This window comes from Thermobia domestica, chromosome 1, assembly GCF_964235325.1.
Source record: "Thermobia domestica chromosome 1, izTheDome1.hap1.1, whole genome shotgun sequence".
In the NCBI taxonomy this organism is placed as follows: Eukaryota; Metazoa; Arthropoda; class Insecta; order Zygentoma; family Lepismatidae; genus Thermobia; species Thermobia domestica.
Window position 1 is genome coordinate 396,629,996 of NC_137454.1, and position 19,274 is coordinate 396,649,269.

Genomic DNA, 19,274 nt, shown 5'->3' on the forward strand with positions numbered 1-19,274 from the left:
TTACTGTTTTCCGTCAGAAGTTATTTAACCTACTTGCCGTAAAATTCTATTACATTACTAAGGAATATTTAAATAATTTATTAAATGAAGAATTGGAAGCAGATACTTACTCCTGATTACATGTCAGGTGTGGTAAAAATGGTTACCTAATTACGATCTAAGTGATCATGTTTACATACTTGATATTTCTTATTTTATTGTTTTGTATTTAGAAAGATACATAGGTACAATATTATGTATAACTTCTGCTCCCTGATAATGTTGTATGTATTTTATTGATAACTGTAACGCTTACTTGAGAATTTCTCGTGTTTTGTAAGCTAATGAAACAGGCAAATAAATGAAATGAAGTGGATTGATACTCCTCTGTTAGGCAGCGAACGTGTAATGAAAGTGAAACGCGAAGTGTAAAGTAGTAAAACTGGAGGTATAAAATGCATAGATGGCACAAACAGTTATACGCATGACATCCACACCAATATCACTCAATTCCTTTAGGATTATTCAGAATATATATCTCGATAGAAATGATAATAATATATAAAAATCCTGTTTCTCTGTGTAATTTTCTTCCTTTAGATAATTAAAAGTATGGGTAACTCCCTGTGATTTAACGCGTTTACTTTTGAGAATTAGTAGCTCAATTGGGCTATGTTGGAGCTGCTATTTGACGTCACTCGGAGGAAGTGTTGCTCATTGTAGTTTACAGTGGTCGTGAAAAAATCTGATCCAATCTGGTGTTGTCTGATATAAACGAAGCCCAAATCAATCATTGTGTAAAGTGGTATATGCAGATCACGTCCACAAGCATAAACTTTTGGGACAAAATATATTTTGTTTCAAAGAGTAGCCCTTTAACTCGCGGCTCCATCTATATTCTAAATAGCCAATATTTTATACTTAAATTGCACAGATCACTACAATTGACTTAGACGTGTTTGACATAATAACATTTTGTAAGCGTCACTACAAGACAGTGGCGGATCCAGGGGGGGCGATCGGGGCAATTGCCCCCTTCCCAGAAGAGGAAACTTTCTTATTTTATATATATAAGTAAAAACCATCCCAGAGTTTGAAGTTCTTAAAAGTAGCTCTAAGTAGCAGTATGACAACCTCTTCCCCCCCAGAAGTCGGTCCTGGATCCGCCCCTGCTACAAGAATTGTATTCTTACGTTTTCCTTAGTTCTCACAATAGTTTATAAAAGATATGTAATTGTTTAAGACATATGATACGAATGTGATACCTTATTTGCTTTCTGTTTCTCATTATATTCATTTTAGAAACACCCTGTGTTTTATCATCAGAGTAGAAATAGTTGAAACTAAAACTAACAGCGTGAGAAGGGAACATATACCTGAGAATTTTAGGGAATATTATCAATAAAATATGCACGAAAAATCCCAAATTTGCTTTATCCTAATTCCACCAAATTCGCTGTAATTCGCTGCCAAGTTTTATATTGGAAAAGGATGTTCAATTCCAAAACAAACCATTCAAAATTAACATTAAGTATGTGAATCCTGACTACTCTTTCCTCTTCCTACGTTCTAAAGTTATTAAAATATTAAAGCCATATTTTTCCAAACTAAATCTAGATTCTGCTAGATTAGACAAAACATAGAATCCACATTTCCGTAACCTCAAAGTCTGATCAACAGAACATGTAACTGTAACTGTTATATGATCAATAGAAGGAATAGTCAATTTTTCTCATGTTATAGGTGCGAATTCGATTAAAGTAGAAAATGAAGTCATAGATTGAATAGTCATAACAAGATCTTTTCCTTCCTAGATTGTTATCTCTCAGAGAGAGAACAACGCGTTACTCTTCATGAATCCCTGTCTCCTTACAGTCCAGTCCTTTTCGGAGTGCCTCAGGGGAGCGTGCTGGGTCCACTCTTGTTTTTATGTGTATGAATAATTTACCTATCATCTTTTCAACTTCTTCATCAAATATTTTTGCTTCTCGCTAATGTTTGTAAACTCATTAGAGTTATTAACACTACAGATGATGCTTCTTCACTGCAAGTTGACATAGATATGTGAAGTAACTTGTGCTCTAACTGAAATATGTCCTTAAACCCGAACAAATGTTCAATCCTCTCTGTTTCTTTAAAAAAGAACGCACTTCGTCAGATATACAATGTCAACAATGTACCCATTACACGAGTTTCGTCTCAAAAATATCTAGATGTTGTCTTTGATGAAAACCTCTCCTTTGCGGATCGTATCAGTTGTATGAAACTACTTGGTCTTTTTTAGATTTCCTGAAATACAGTCTCGCTGACTTCGCAATGTTTTATAAGGCTTTTATTTCCCCCGATCATTGAATATTGTTCACTTGAATGGAATATGGCAGTACCTACTAATCTATCACGCATTGACTCTTTTTTAAGTTTCTTTCTTGCCAGAGTTAGATTTAGAATTCCTGAGTTACATGATTACTCGAGACAGGAACTTACGTACACCTGACAAACGACATGCCCTCCTGATTTACTTTACCTATACAAGATTTTCAATGGTAAAATTAATACTGAATTCTTACTATCGCAGATTAACTTTTGTGTTCCTCCGCAGCAAACTCGTTCTTTTAATTTAATAACTTACGAGACACTTAGGTTATCAATCCTTAAGCGCTCTTTGTTTTACACACTAATGCATGATTTCAATACACTTTCAGGAGATTTTAACATTTTTACTTATGAACGAAACTTTAGAACTCAACTGAAGAGAATATTGTAAATTGAGAGGTATACATTCTTCTTCTTCTTCTTCTTCTTTTGTATTTTTTCCTTTTTTTGGGGGGGGGTCTTTTTTCTTATGTTGTTACTTTCAGCCAAATTGCCTTGTGCTGTACGAAACTTAGTGAATAAATAAAATAAAATAAAAATTTCTTCCTACACAGGATATGACGTGACAAAAAATGGTTGTTTTCTTTATTTGTCTTGAAATATCTAGTTCATTTACCATAGGCGTTCAAGAATATAGACACTACATCGTCCAAACACAACAGGATTATTCAGTGTTATGCGGAGTCTACAGTCTATGTGGTCTGAATGGTTAAGCACCGACCTCAAAAATGACAAAAATGTGATTAATGAGAGAGCAAACTGGATTGCGTAGTGGCCAGATCAGTAGCGTCAGATCACTAGCACAGCAAACCGAAATATCTGACTTCGATTTCCGGCACAAACATTTGTTTACTTTTTTTTTTTTTTTTTTAAGTAAATGATCCATATATATTTGATGTCATGTTTAAGCAAGACTACTCAACAAGCACCGATTCTATTTTATTGTACATACTTTTCCGTTTTGAATCCGCAATATCCTCACGCATCTGGCCCCTTGCCTTGATTTTTAATCTTTTCGTTTTAACCATTTCCACCCTGATGGTAAAGTATAAGGCGTTCTGAAAATTCGTATTTTTTGTTTCTAGTGAGAAATGGAGAGCAAATAAGGTTCAGCTATTGCCGTATTTCTCACGATGACAGTTTCCAGTGTGACTTTAATGACCTTAAAAGATGCTCGTCAGTCCTGTCTCCGCTTTTTCACTTGTTTTAAAAGGGTTACGGAAATCACAGAATGCTTACTTCAGAATATAGACAACATAGACTATTTCACTACGTATAATTTTTAACATCAATCTTTTACTTTCTTTTAAAAGAATCAATCACAAAGATTATTTTAATCATGTATAGAACGTATCTGATTTTGACCAAAGTTGGAGCAAAAACAGATCCTGACTTGCTTGGTACGCACGTGGAATATTTTTTTGTGCAGTTCTTTGGCTCCCGAAATACCAACAGTCAAATTTGGGGCTTTGAATATACAGGGTGTTAATGAACTATATCTGCAAACTGTAAGACGTGATCCCTCACATCAAAATTAAAAAAAAAAAAAAAAAAAAAAAAACCCATATGTACCTGTGAGGAAAAGTGTATAGTTTCAGAGTTAGGGACCTCCAAAAGGTTGGTAAAAATACATTGCAACATGCATTGTTTCGAACACGATGAATCGTGGAGCGGTACTCTACAGAAGAGAAAAAGAAGTTACAAATACGATATTCAAAAATGTGTATTTCAGCAATGTGCAATGGGTTTCGCAGGGGATTTACCACTAAGCATAATTCCCAGATATGCTCCCAACAGAATTTCCAGATATGCTGGAAATTAAAAAATGGATCTTAATCAGGTAAAAAGTAAGTCTTGACAGGGGTGAACACTGAATGTGTCTGTGGGAAGTCGGAAGTGTAACATTCTGCCAGCTTCACGGTTTCTCGTCTTCGGAATAACGCGTGCTGCGAAATATTTCTCTTAACATTTTTTGGACGGCTTTAGCTCCGAAATTATGCATTTTTCTTCACATGCTCACATGAACTTTTTTTTCTTACTTTGATATAAGGATTCACCTCTTACGGTTTGTCGGTATAGATCATTAACACCCTGTATATCGTATACGACCTACTCAACTCATCCGATCTTAAACAAACTTGACATGGAGGTAAAACATCACTTGCTTACTATATGCATGTGACACATTTCCTTGTGCAGAACTTTGCAGTGTGTTCTGTACTGTGCAGTTATGGGCAGCACACTTGTAGTTTAGTTTGGCCACTTTTGAAACTAATAAATAAATAATAATAATAATAATAATAATAATAATAATAATAATAATAATAATAATAATAGCTTTTTTACAAGAATTAGAAAATCCATAGAACAAACGTTTAAACGTTAAGTAAAAGGAGTGTGTGTTTAGAATGATTTGCTAAAAATCAGAGAAGAACGATTTTCCCGAAAATAGATAAGTTCTAAGTAATTACGCAAACGATGATCTCTAAAATATTTAAATGAGAAACAAAATGGACGCGTCACTGAAAAGCACCTGTGAGAGCTAGTAATACTTCGACCAGAGTCGTACTAGAAAAACACTATTTTTTACCATGAAGTTGGACATGATTTTTACTTTTATCTCAATTGGATTTAACACATCTTGCGAAGAAATTCTCTTTATCATAACACCATAAAAGAAAAGATAAAAGGAACACGAAGAGTAGGAAAAAGAACACAAATGACTGATGAATTGAAAAATAGAAGAAAATTTTTGAGAGCTGAAAAAGTAAGCTGAAGATCGAGAAACATGGAAGAAACGTTTTAAGACCCGAACTTAAGAAGAAAAAGTTATTTCCTATTACTTTCAAGATCTGCAGATAATAATAATAATAATAATAATAATAATAATAATAATAATAATAATAATAATAATAATAATAATAATAATAATAATAATAATAATAATTTTTTATTTTAACTGTCCACAGTCATGCTGAGAAAGACTTTGATGACTACAATGAATGAAATTATAGAATGAGAAAGCAGGAGAACTTCGAGAATACCCATACACATGTTGTTCGTCGACCACAAAGTCCACGGCGCGAGCTGAGATTGAGCCACAAATTCGACGCACCAAAGATGAGCACTCTACCACTGAGTTACCACGGCCTAATCTCTTTTTTTATTATTATTATTGATAACGATAAAACAAAATACCAAAATGTTACAACAGAAACATGTATGTATCTATCAGATGAGAATTAATACATTATTTCTTCCTGTTTTCTTCAAATTTTGCACGAAATTTAATTGAAATCCCGTAAGAATTTACTCAAAAAATTTCCAACCTTTCAAGTAAACAACGTGGGTCTACAATTGACATCACATAGTGAGATTCTTGAGGAAATTCACATCGGTAAAAATTAAACTTTTATCTGCATAGAAAATAACGGTTTTTATATACTTTGCGTTCGTTTATTTGAATTCGAACCCAATATTTCTCTTCCTTACACTGAAACCTTTATCTGGGGATAGAGCTATGAAGAAAATATCACAATTCTGTTTACATACTTCACATTCTGTCTTCTTCCTTATATTTGATGATACTTATCATTTTGAACTTCAGTTGCAAAAATTCTCTTTACTCTTTACGCACTAAGAATCGTTTTGGAGCTCAAGTTTAAATGGACTAAAGGAAGAAGACAGAACTGAAAGTGTGTACATAGAATCGTGATATTTTCTTCAGAGATCTATCCCCAGATGAAACTTCTAGTGTAAGGAAGAGAAATATTGGGTTCGAATTCAAATAAACGAACGCAAGGTATGTAAAAACCTTTCCAATTTATACAGAATGAAGATGGGTAACATATTTCTATCGCTTAAAACCAAGGGAATCTTACCTAATATCCTAATTATTACCATTTTATCGCTACAAGCTAAAGGAAGAAAAGGGCTTATCGGTTTGCAATAAGGACCAGACTGTCACGTGATCAGATCTTAGTCATGTTGCGCGCTAAATCGAGTCTGGAGATTCCAAATCCACATGTGTAATATTTCAAGCACGTAACCCCCATGTGAGGCACCGTAAGTAATACGAAGAAGATGCATATACTTTATCACTATCATTGATTTTACTCAACCAGCTTGACTTTTGACAGTATTCCATCCATATTTACCTTACGTGCTATACATCGTTTCTAAGCTCTTCATTGTATCTTTCCAATAAGCTTTCAATTAGCTATCTCCTTATTATAGATTTGAGATATGTAGACGACTTCAGTTTTTTCATTAATTTTCCATGGATTTCAATGTTCATGTTTCGTGTTATGTGCTTTTTGTTATAATCCATCCACTTTAGGACAATCTGCTTTTGGAATGTAGAATCTACATAGTCTGTTCTTTGCTTAAGCTGAATTTCAGCCATCTCCCTCTTTTGGTTTTCGAGATAAGGGGAGGAATTGTTTTTCATTGATTTTCCATTGACACTAAGTTAATGTTTCGTGCTTTTTGAGTATGTTCCATCCAATTTAGGAAAATCTGCTTTCGGAATATACTATCTACATAGTCTCTTCTGTATTTAAGCTGAATTTCAGCCATCTCCCTCTTTTGGTTTTCGAGATAAGGGGAGGAATTCTTTTTCACTGATTTTTCCATTGACACTAATGTTAATGTTTCGTGCTTTTTGAGTATGTTTCATCCAATTTAGGAAAATCTGCTTTTGGAATATACTATCTACATAGTCTCTTCTGTATTTAAGCTGAATTTCAGCCATCTCCCTCTTTTGGTTTTTGAGATAAGTGGAGGAATTATTTGTTTTTCATTGATTTTTCATTGACACTAATGTTAATGTTTCGTGCTTTTTGAATATATTTCATCCATTTTAGGAAAATTTACTTCTCGAATATATAATCTACATAGTCTCTTCTGTATTTAAGCTGAATTTCAGCCATCTCTCTCTTTTGATTTTTGAGATAAGTGGAGGAATTATTTGTTTTTCATTGATTTTCCATTGACACTAATGTTAATGTTTCGTGCTTTTTGAATATATTCCATCCATTTTAGGAAAATTTACTTCTCGAATATATAATCTACATAGTCTCTTCTGTATTTAAGCTGAATTTCAGCCATTTCCCTCTTTTTGTTTTTCGAGATAAGTGGAGGAATTGTTTTTCATTGATTTTGAATTAACGCTGATGTTGATGTTTCGTGCTTTTTGAATATATTCCACCCATTTTAGGAAAATTTGCTTTTTGAATATACAATCTACATAGTCTCTTCTGTATTTAAGCTGAATTTCAGCCATCTCCCTCTTTTGGTTTTCGAGATAAGTGGAGGAATTGTTTTTCATTGATTTTCCATTTACATTAATGTTACTGTTTTCTGCTTTTTTTTTTTTTTTTTTTTTTGTGTGTGTGTGTGTGTGTGTGTGTGTGTGTCAATGTTCCATCCATTTTAGGACAATTTGCTTTTTGAATATACAATCTACATAGTCTTCTACATTTGAACTCAATTTCAGCCATCTCTCCCAAAGAAAGTTGTTCACATCATTGCAACCGGGTGAGCCCTTATCTAATGTCCTAATTATTACAATTTTATCGCTACAAGCTAAGGGAAGTGAACTTACTTAATATTCTAATTATAACAATTTTATCGTTACAAGCTAAGGAAAGTAAACTTACCTAATATCCTAATTATTACAATTTTATTGTTACAAGCTAAGGAAAGTAAACTTACTTAATATCCTAATTATAACAATTTTATCGTTACAAGCTAAGGGAAGTAAACTTACCTAATATCCTAATTATTACAATTTTATCGTTACAAGCTAAGGAAAGTAAACTTACCTAATATCCTAATTATAACAATTTTATCGCTACAAGCTAAGGAAAGTAAACTTACCTAATATCCTAATTATTACAATTTTATCGCTACAAGCTAAGGGAAGTAAACTTACCTAATGTCCTAATTAGTACAATATTATCGCTACAAGCTAAGGGTAAAAACTTACCTAATTTCCTAATTGTTGTATACGAGAGTTAGAACATTATGTACATTTTCTGTCCTTAGGTAAGCCATGAAAGTTTAAATTTTTACCGACGTGACTGCTCTCAAGAGCCACCACTGCTCATATACAAATTAAGTATGCATGTTTGCATTGTAACATTCTGTATGAATGTTCTTTGTTTTTTTGTTGTCAATATTATATTCAATCTTAAAACTTCGTCCTTTTTTGTTGCAGTACTCTATCGAACAAGAAATTTCATTCTATTCTGTGAAACGAATCGCCCTTCTTAAATTCATTACCTGGCATTTTGTCTACGTCGTTTTAACACACAAACATATGAACAAAAATATTTAATTATGGATGCTACAGGATATATATTGATTATAATATTCTAACCTTGAATATCCAGTTGTGTGAATTATTTATTTGAAGAATTTCAGCGTGCTTTGATATTTTCATCAGTGAGTTTTTAAAGACTGCTTACACCGAACTGTTACCCTGCTGGCATCTACACTCTCTCCTGTGGACCACCTCGAAAAATGTAGCTGAAGTTGATAACACAGAAATTCCATTAAAAAAAAAATCAGCCAAAATTTCTTCACTTATGTCGCGTAAATATGAACATTGACTTTGTAAATATTTCTTGTTAGTGACGAGAATAACGAAAATCAAGAAAACGTTTTATCACTTTTCTTATCTCATTAAAACGTTTTCTTGAAAATAAAAGTGTAAATACAACACTGTGCTTGTGATGTTTGTCATCCAGCACCAAATCCATTGTAAGTAATTTTTTTAACAGGTTAATGATGAAAGCCTCAGAACACGCTGAAATTGTTTACATAAATAATTCATCTAAATGCATACTCAAGGTAAGAATATCATACGTGAACAAGAAATATGTTTTAACTTTACACTATTATCATCAAAATATACAGGAACTTTTCTGAAGACACGCTGCATAAGATGTTTGTAATGCATGCACTTTGTTACGTACAGAAGGAGATTAGCCATTTACCCATTGCAGATTTCTTCACTCTGTTCAACTACAAGAGTACAAAACAGTGATTGGTACTATATATTTCTCGCTACGTGTGATTATTCATCTTCTCAAGTTGAAATAATCGTAAGTGGAAGAATTTGTGCCATCTAACGGAACTACTTTCTCAAAACTCCTTTTGTGAAAAGGTCTATCTTTACAGGTATAATGACAGGAAAGGTGGTAATGCACAAGGATCACCCATAAAAAGTAATTAATAAAAAAAACGAACCATTAAACAGAGAAAAAGATGCATTTTATACACAAGAAATTTCAGTGCACACAAACACTAGTTTTTTCTTTGTACTTCATGCATTTAAAAAAAAAATATATTCACACAGAAATTTATATCACAATGCAGAAAACAATATGCACATATACATATTTCTTGCTTGAGGACAAAAAAAACTCATTCATAAGCAAACTACCAAAGCAAATTTCTATAAATTATTAAAAAGCATTGCAGTAATAATACTCAAATTAGTTGCATTGTAAATATTGTAAACTAACATAATTACTATAAAAATATTCTACTGAGGTAAACTTCACACATTATTTTAATGGTATTGGTGAACACCTCTCAAAATGTATACACTATGTACATGTTTCGGTTCCAATTGTTCCATCGTCAGTGATTTTCACGAATGACTAGCGAATACTACAAAACAACACTGATTTGACTTTTAGAAACTGTAATGCACCAGTTAGAAAGAAAATAATGTTCTTTGAAGAAGAAGAAAAAAAAAATACAACAACTCTCTGTAACATTTTCACAAAATTGCTTTTTTTTTTAAGAAAAAAACAGTAACGTTTTAATGAAGTTGAAACTATTTTCTGTTGCTTTTTGTTAAGAATCTTAAATTAGCCTAATAAACACGTACTAGGGAATGAAGATTCATTTGAGCTTCCTCTTTCACTACCTGTGAAAAGCTGTCAGTAAAAGCTGAAAAGCAGAATATAAACAGTAATATTTCGTGGTCTAACTTAAAGATAATACCGGCAAGATTATACACAATGACTGTCTTTTTTATTGAAGAATTAATGTTAACAGAGAAAAATACTATGTAAAAAAAAAAAAAAATCATATTCCGTTATGCCAAATATCTCTTGGTAACTTCACCTTTAACACATTTATTAACCAATCTATTGGCTGAAAACATGTAAGTGATTGCAAAAAAGAAGAACAAAAAGAAGAATAAAAAGAAGAATAAAAAGGAGAATAAAAAGAAGAAAGAAGATATTATATTTGTACAGCAAGAGGAAAAATGAAGCTACAGATGTGAAATATAATATACGAAAGCCAGAGGAAGTAATTAAAATAGTTTGCCGTACTGACTATGCCTAATATTTTTCTGAAATGAATTCTTTTGATAAAATCTACAACTAGGACGCCATCTTGTATTCTTACAGTATTAATTTTATAGGGGAGTCGTTCTTTTTATGTTAAAATTACGATTAATATCCAGCTCATTAATATGTTATGTAGAGAATAATACAAGTACCTAACATATCTTTATAATATATTTGAGTATGAAAATAAACTCATTAATTTTCCTAAACTTTATACGAAAATACGTGTAACACCAAATAGGACGTAGATGAGACTAGTTTCAAGTTCAAATATATGTTCTAAATATAGTATACATTGATGTAGTTGATATCCTAACTACATATAAAACTACATGAACTGACAAAATAAAGGGGTACTTCCGGAAAATTGAAATTTGGCATAACTGTAGCTTTTCGGAATTAACCAACAGAAAAACTGCCAAAAGTGAATATTTTTAAATTTTAGGGGGTCTAAGGTGGGGGGATGAAGAAACTCCTCATGCTATTTAATTGGGCGTTTTGTTTTTTTTTCCTATAATCTCATATTTTAGGTACTTGGAATTGGAATAACAACTTGAAATTCGGTGTGCTTGTATGTTTTCCTTATCATTACCTAAGTAAATCATCAATAAAAAATTTCAACTGTAGAGTGGTTTTATGGGGAACTGAAAAATCTTTCCCATGCTATTTATATGGGACGTCTTCTATACCGCAAAATGTTTAGGCAATTCCGGCAGGATTAGAATGATGAAATTTGGCATGATTGTAGCCTTCTGGGACTAATCCATAGTAAAATGGAAAAAAGTGAACATTTTTAGTTTTTAGGGGGTCTAAGGGCGGGGGGGGTGAAGAAATTTCCATGTTATTTGAAAGGCGTTTCTTTCAGATACAAAATCTTATCTTTTAGATCGCTGAAATAGGGGGGAAAAAGCTTGAAATTCGGTACAATTGTGGGTTTAAGAGGTGCGAAGCCGTAGGCCGAGCAAAGGCGGGGTCTGGGGGCAAAGCCCCTAGCTGGTCAAATTCAGTAAATATATCAGAGCAAATGAACGAAATTCACTGTTAATGCAAATGTTGATTCATAAGAGATGCGAGGACGTAGGCCGAGCAAATGCGGCGAGAATCTGGAGAAAGAGCCCCCAACTAGCCAAAGGCTAGTTCATATTTATAAAAAATATATTAATCAAGGAATATATCAAGCTAATTGTGCAGATAAAACGAAAGGTTAAAAATTGGTCCTTATTACAACAGGATAAAGAATACTCTATGTAAATCAAAAGATTGACAATCTAAGATGGCGCCCCAGTTTACTGAAGAATTTAATTTCGTCGAAGAGCTGTTATAGCATTATTTCTAACACTGATACATTTTGAATATATCAAATATACAAAACAAAAGACAGTCATTATTACTACGATGCCGTGAACAACTTAAAACTTGAATTTCTAGTGGTAAGCAAAGAATATCCAAAATTAATCAAGAAGTTTCCATTGAATTATGTTACGGTCATACTTGTTTCGAAGCAGCATCGATAAAATTTGAGCCAGAAGAGTGTTAAGAAAGAGAAAAACTTTACAAACCCAACCCACCCTACCCTTCTGCCCTTATCAAATACCTAACGTCCTACAATTCACAAAATAAACTGCACCTTCTGTCTACTTTAATGTTGTAGGCATGTGCTATTAATCATAGATAAACTGATAATTCTTTATTTCATTTGTCTGTACGCTTCCTCTGTGCAACTTAATTGCCCAACAACAAAAGAAACTATTAATTTTACACTGTAAATGATGTAATAGCACCTAAAACTTGCAGTTGTAAAATATCACTCATAGTTTATTTGGTAACTTTTACTTTGTTCCATCGTCTGGAAATACTTTTTTTCCTTCGCAGTGGTAACTGATTCGAAATGTGACTTTTATGGTATCCACTTAAAAAGACACAGTCATGCTAAATAATAATAACCTTGGATAACAATATCTTTTTCCGAGTTCTACACTCTTATCATAAAAGACTTCGCATATATGATTTCCTAAAGATTTTCTTGCAAAACTATATGAAAATAAGCTCTGAGAGTAAAGGGCGTTAAAAAAAAGACGGAAAAAGAAGGAGAGAAATAAAACACTGAACTGCTCAACAAGACTGTACTATTCATAAAAATAAATACTCTACAGAGAGTGTATGTCTGATGAGGATCTTGGTTAGAAGATTGAAACGTAACATGTAAAGTATTTATTTTTATGAATAATACAGTCTTGTTCAGCAATGCAGTGTTTTATTTCTGTTCTTATTTGCAAGACGTGCAGCAATGTTGTGTTGTCAGAAAACAAGGATTATATTCTTTTCTTTATAACACAATATTACTAAGCCAGCCTTCTCTGCTGTTGTAAAATTTTCAATTAATTTTTCAACCACTGTGCTATCGACGCGATTTGCTTAAAATTTTTAATGCACCCTGGTCTCCAATGACAATAAAGATTTGATCAATTTTATCTTTAGTGTTTACTCGTTATTTATGCATTTATTAAACTTTTGAGAATTCAAGGTGTTTAAGAATTACTATTTATTTCTAACACTAGATGTCATTAAAGTTTCAAGAACTGAACGTGTTCAGAAATGTCTCCCATGGAATTAATCGTTATGTCCAAAATAGGATGTCATTAAATTTTTGAAGAATTAAGACTGCTCAGGGATAATTTGTATTCACACGTACATGAATAAGTGATATTTTTTTCCCCCGAAAATTCAATTTTGATCCGGAAAATTAACGAAAATCCACGATCCAAAATTCCAGGTTTTCGTTAATTTTTGAGGTCAAAATAGAGAAATTTCGGGAAAGTGGAATATCAGTTATTCATGCACGTGTGAATACGAATCAAATGATACCCATTTCGTCCCAGTCAGTTACTGGTCCCCATTGCACAAAATCCCGAATTTTCGTTTATTTTCGGGGTCAAAGTAGAATTTTTGGAAAAATCGCATATCGATTATTCATGTACGTGTAAATATGAATCGAATGACACTCATTTCGTCCCAGTTGGTCTCTGGTCCGCATTGTCCAAGGGGTCCCACTTTTTATTTTTGACCCTTAATTTGACCTTGAAGCAGTCGGTTTCAGAAATCAAAAATGGTACCATCGGAGACAGGTGATGGAAATCTCCATTTTAAACCCAAAAAAGCTGAAAACTACGGGGCCACGGTAACTCCCTTTTAACCGAAACATGCCTTATTTCCAACACACGATGTCATATGATGTGTATTTTAATAAGACTTAAACATGTTCAGCAATAAACGTTATCTCCCAACTCAGTGTGTCATTAAATTTACAGGAGACAATTTGTTCAAAACTAGCATACTACGATTTTTGTTCAAAAGTTAATATATAACTATTCTATCAGGCCTTGTTTCCATTTTGTACTAATACTGTAATGTTTTTTACATATTATCACATAGCCTTGCTTCAGTGTGTTATTGTGTATTAATATATATATATACACATACAGATATGCAACCAAATTAAGAAAAGTGAAATGGACAACCTACTTTATATTTTAAAATAACAAAATGAAATTTGCAATTTTAAATAAAAGATGTCACTTTAAATCATCTTTTATTATTATTATTTTAACATGACTGTTCCTAGGGATTACAACTGATTTCTCCAATTATCGCGCATGGCCTTCAAAGATTATCTTGGTTACGGATATTTTCCGAATTATGGCACGAATATTTCTTTGTAAATTTAATACTATTATGGTAACTCTGCTTTGTATATGGTAAACAGCAATTTTTGTTTGTAATAAACAAAAAATTCACTTTAAAAGCAACGAAAAGGTTTATACACAAAGCAATACCAATACCACCAAAGATTACTTCTCGTTTTTTTATTTAAAAAAAAACGAGATAGAAGAAAAATACCTTTAAAAAAATCCCTTCAATTTCTCAATTCTTACATTAGCACCAGAGAAAAAGACATCCAAAAAACATATAAAAGCACAAACACCTTGAAAAAGCAATGCAAAATGCTTTAAGAATCAAATGACTAACAATGAACCATTTTCCCAACAGTTTTTTTTTAACACTTGATAATTACCCGGATATGTACTTGTACATAAAACAGAATTACTTAAGAAACCATAAACCAAACCAGTGATTTAACTGAAAAGCATGCCACTGTGTTGACAGACAGGCAGATTGCACACAATATTTTTTTTAACAGTACAACTATGTACATGACACTTCTATATCATTGCTAATTAATGTCAAGATTTAAAAAAAAAACGTATTTACATCATACTACAAACACATACAAAATATATTGTATTTGAAAAAACACAACTATTTAAAAAATGTACATCACTTTCGAGAAAAAAATTACAAAAGATCAGACATCACAGTTGTTTACAAGAAATACTTTTTAAAATCACTGCAGTCAATAAATAAATTTTAAAAAATCAAATAAATAAATTTCTTTTCCGTAACTTATTTGAACGAAAGGCTTCAATTTAAGTACATGAAGCAATCAAAATGCAATGTCAGTCACTCTTCAAAAAAAAAAAAAAAAAAAAAAAAAAAAAAAAAAAAAGTCTAGTCTATTCACATACACGGAAAATAGCTTTTTTCTATAAAATAAAATATCTATCATTTTTAAAGGCATAAACGAAAAGAAGATTGCTTGATTTAAGACACACAACACCCTCTGATGTTAGCAAGCATCACTAAAAAACAACTCATGCAGTCTACAGTATTAATAGCAAACGAAAAAAAAGGTTGTGCTTTTTATTTAAAATCAAATTGTGCATATCAGTGGTGCAATTTATTAAACTTTCATTTTTCAGAGTTGTAATGACTGTATATTAGAAAAATAAATGTACTAGGTGATGTGCAGTGCATTACCAAATTTCTGTGTCATTACCTGTATTTAGAACTCTTGCCCTTTCTGTATCTCGAGGCACTGTGACCTTATTCGGATGAGTCACTGTTGACGGCTGAAGAGGAACCGCTCGCGCTGATTTCTGAAAAATTCTTGGATCTACTTTAATCTGTGGCCCGTAAACCCTGCGTCCTAGAACGTTTGGATTAAACACGACTTTCGTTTCTTCTTTGTTACTGTTTTTCGTCGACGATGACGACTCAAGCGATAAATTGCTGCTGTTTGTTTTTGTATCGTCCGCCACGAGTTGTCCAGCGTCTCCGGAGGACGTTTGTCTTTGACTAGTATCCACCTGACTGATGCCGCTGTCCCTGCTGCTGGAGTTTGGCCCGCGAGAGATCCTCGTCAGCAGAGGGTCCAACGCCTTCAGGCTGTTGTTATTCACTATCTGTTTTGGGTGTTCGTTGTTGTTGATTTTCTTGATCTGCATTGGGGAATTGGCTAATCGGTAACTTTCGTTCCTTCGTAACTTATTCTGTTCTTCACTTGATGCAAAATTATTTCTAAGGACTAAGGAAGGAGACTTAGGATGACAGGAACTCGTGTCTGGTTGATGATTAGTCGGTGGATATTGATGGAGATGATGATGACTATTATTTGTGGTAACTGAATTCTCAGTCAAGCAACTCTTACCTTCGTGTGTGGCCGCCCGTCCATCTAGCTGTACATTTGACTGGACATTGACATAAGCACCACGGTGGCTTGATTTCGGAGACATAGGGCCACTCGATGCAACTACTTTGGTTCGCACATTGTCTGTTGGTGACGCGACGCGAACCACTGAACTGTCTCTGCTTCCAGCTTTTATGATAAGCTTTCCCGACTGCGACATAGCTGGAGAAGAGGGTTTCAGTAACGGTTCCTGCGATGCGTCGCTTCCTGATATGGTTACTGGTCGAATATTGGTTTTCGTCACTCTTGCAGGAGTTGGGCTAGTAGTGTACTCTTTGACATAAGGCCCCGGTTCGAACGTCGTGTGGGCACCTTTGTTCCTCGGAAGACTGTCAGACGAGTAGACGACCTTCCCTTCGGAATCTAAAGTCACCCTTGCGCCCTGCCGCCTCTTTCTTTCCAGGGAGTTGGCGGGAGAAATCACAGTGCTTGACGCTGGTGAAGTAGTGAACGGTGACGTGTTGGTAGCGTTGTTCACTGGTAAATCATTCCATGACACATATTCAGTCTCTCGTTTGGGGGAAACCGAACTATTTCTAGTCGTTTGTACACTGGTATTTGCATTCAAACTAGAACCCCGATTGTCAGTCTTGTAATTGAGTTTTTGGTTAGTTCTAATGTCTGCAAGAGTCACATAGTCACCCCCCGCACTGGTATTGTTATTCTGGGCATTGTTATCCTCTGTTGTTGTTGTACTCTGCTTTGCTTGAGATCTTCGGCCACCAGACGATAACACTTCTTTCACTTTGTCCACAAAATTAAATGGCAACAGAGGAGTCTTGAATATAGGCTGAGAAGGCTTGGTCGAACTCTCTGACCCTGAAGACTCTGTGTTGTTTACTGTGCACGTTCCTCCGCTGGGAGACGGCGCTCGAATGCCTTTCCCGTCAGGTTGTTGCTCCCTGCTATTGATGGTGCTGACTGTAGCATATCCGGAGGAATCCACACTGATTACTTGCATTTTGGAGGAACCGCTGATATTCGACATCACCACACGAGAAACGTTACCACTACTCAGCTGCTTTGATGTGTGTTCGTCGTTTGAGGGCCTCATGAAATGTTGCTGCGGGTACTTGGCGGTAGAACTTCCAGAATTCGATTTAAACTCGCCTAACTGGACCTTTTGGTAAGGTTTACTTGATATATTGTCCGAATCCGAACTGTTACTACTGACCTGTGACGAAGGCACTGACGGCGTGAAATGTGTCTGATTCCGTAAGAAGCTGTTGGCGAACAACTTTTGGCACTGCTCACTAGACTTAACACTCTCGTCATCACTCTGCGGGGGAGTAATTACGCACATGGAGGGGATGCGACTGGAATTGATGGTTGTCTTCACGCGAATCCTCTCCAACCGCTCCACCCCTTCCAAGTCAGACTCTGAGAACTCGTACTCAGAATTAGGAGCAAGCGTCTCTTGGGGACTCGTCGATTCGATGGGAGAGCTGGAAGTATTGTGGCCACTATCTCCTGGGGAGCTGTCTCTTGCATCCGTATCAGTCACAATCTGAAGACTTTCGGTCACTGGCTTCTGACCGTTCTTTGAACGATCCAATGAACTAACTCGTGGTGGCGGCGACGGCTTATCCCGACCACCGATATTGAGCGTTGTGCACACAGTTCCTGCCGAGCTAGTGGTCGTACTTGTACTACCTTTACCGAAAAGCTCATACTCGTTCTCAGCATTCAATGTCCGCATCGACTCGGCGCGAGGCTCCTCTTTCAACGTCTTCAGCCCACTGTCCATATGGAAAGACGTGTAGTACCCTTCGGTATCACATGAGTACACAGAACTGGTTTCTCCGTCATCCACAAATGGTATGTCGTGAATGTCAGGGGTTAAGGTTCCCTCACTGGTTCTAGACGACGTCGATGCCGAAGTAGTGATGCTGATTTTCTTGTACGGGCCGTGATTCAGGTGTTGCTGAGGGTTGCTACTGCTCGAGTTTGAAGCACCAGAATCGAGTCCAAGTGAGATGCTGGACGCAGATGAAGAAGTGACAATGGGGGGAGACGATTTAGACTGGGTGTTGTCTGACTCTAACGACGCCCTCGCACTAGAACTGGCGCTCCAGTTTCCAGATGACGAATGCAGTCCGTCATCTTTTCCGTTGCGTAGTGAACTCTCCCGAAGCTTTATAGCCATATTCATAGCCGCTGACAGCGTTGAGATAGGAATGCTCAACGGCTGCTTTGTCTTCCCAGAATCCTCTTTGTTGGAAATCATTTCGTAAATATTCTGCTCTTCCACTGGTCTGCTCCTTCCTTTGCGTCGATCCCATGTCCCTGCACGGGGCTTCCCACTGGGGTCTACTTCGATGTCGACTCTCACGCGGAACTCTGTTGCACTGGCACTTCGAGGCACTTTCTCCTCTTTGGATGAGCGCTGAAGGTTTCGCTCTGAAGCAGCTGGGGCTGGGATAGCGTCCTTGCTTTCGTCTTGAGTATCCCTGAAAGTAAACAATATTCATTATATATTCGTTCAACATCTAACAAATTATTCATATACATAGAAAGTGACATGAACTCATAATAATCTATAGAGTTAAACACTAAATGAAAATCATAATTATTCTTATTCTGAAAGATAAATGTTAAGTAATTCATTCACTAAGTAAACTACTTTTTGGAGAAGAGGTCTGGATACAGTTTTAAGATTTAATTCAGATTCTCAATGAATAAAAGATGAAGTCTTCTGGTCACTCGCTAACTGAAGCCGTGACTTCCAAAACCACACAAGCCCAGCTGAAGAAATATTGAGAAAAGCAATAAAAACTGAATATTTGTTGGAAATGTGAATTTGGAAATCAGACTTTTTTTTTTTTAATACTTAAGTGACATTTGTTATTCAGCAAAGCGTATGTATGAAGAAAGTCTGAATTCCAAGTTCACATTTCCAACAAATATTCAGTTTTTATTGCTTTTCTCAAAATCTCTTCAACTGGACTTGTGCTGTTATGGAAGTC

General features: G+C 34.9%; 1 protein-coding gene across 3 annotated transcripts in view; it reads right to left on the reverse strand.

Moving 5' to 3' along the window:
• The window catches only part of LOC145665454 (uncharacterized), a 98,909-nt gene that overhangs the window by 18,645 nt on the left and 60,990 nt on the right, over positions 1-19,274 (reverse strand). For 2 of the 3 annotated variants that reach the window (XM_081732764.1, XM_081732768.1), the window contains exon 3: positions 15,619-18,758. In XM_081732764.1, coding sequence (XP_081588890.1) covers positions 15,619-18,758 — 3,140 coding nt within the window. The remainder of the gene's footprint in view (positions 1-15,618; positions 18,759-19,274) is intronic. The other variant, XM_081732775.1, reaches the window with a different exon arrangement.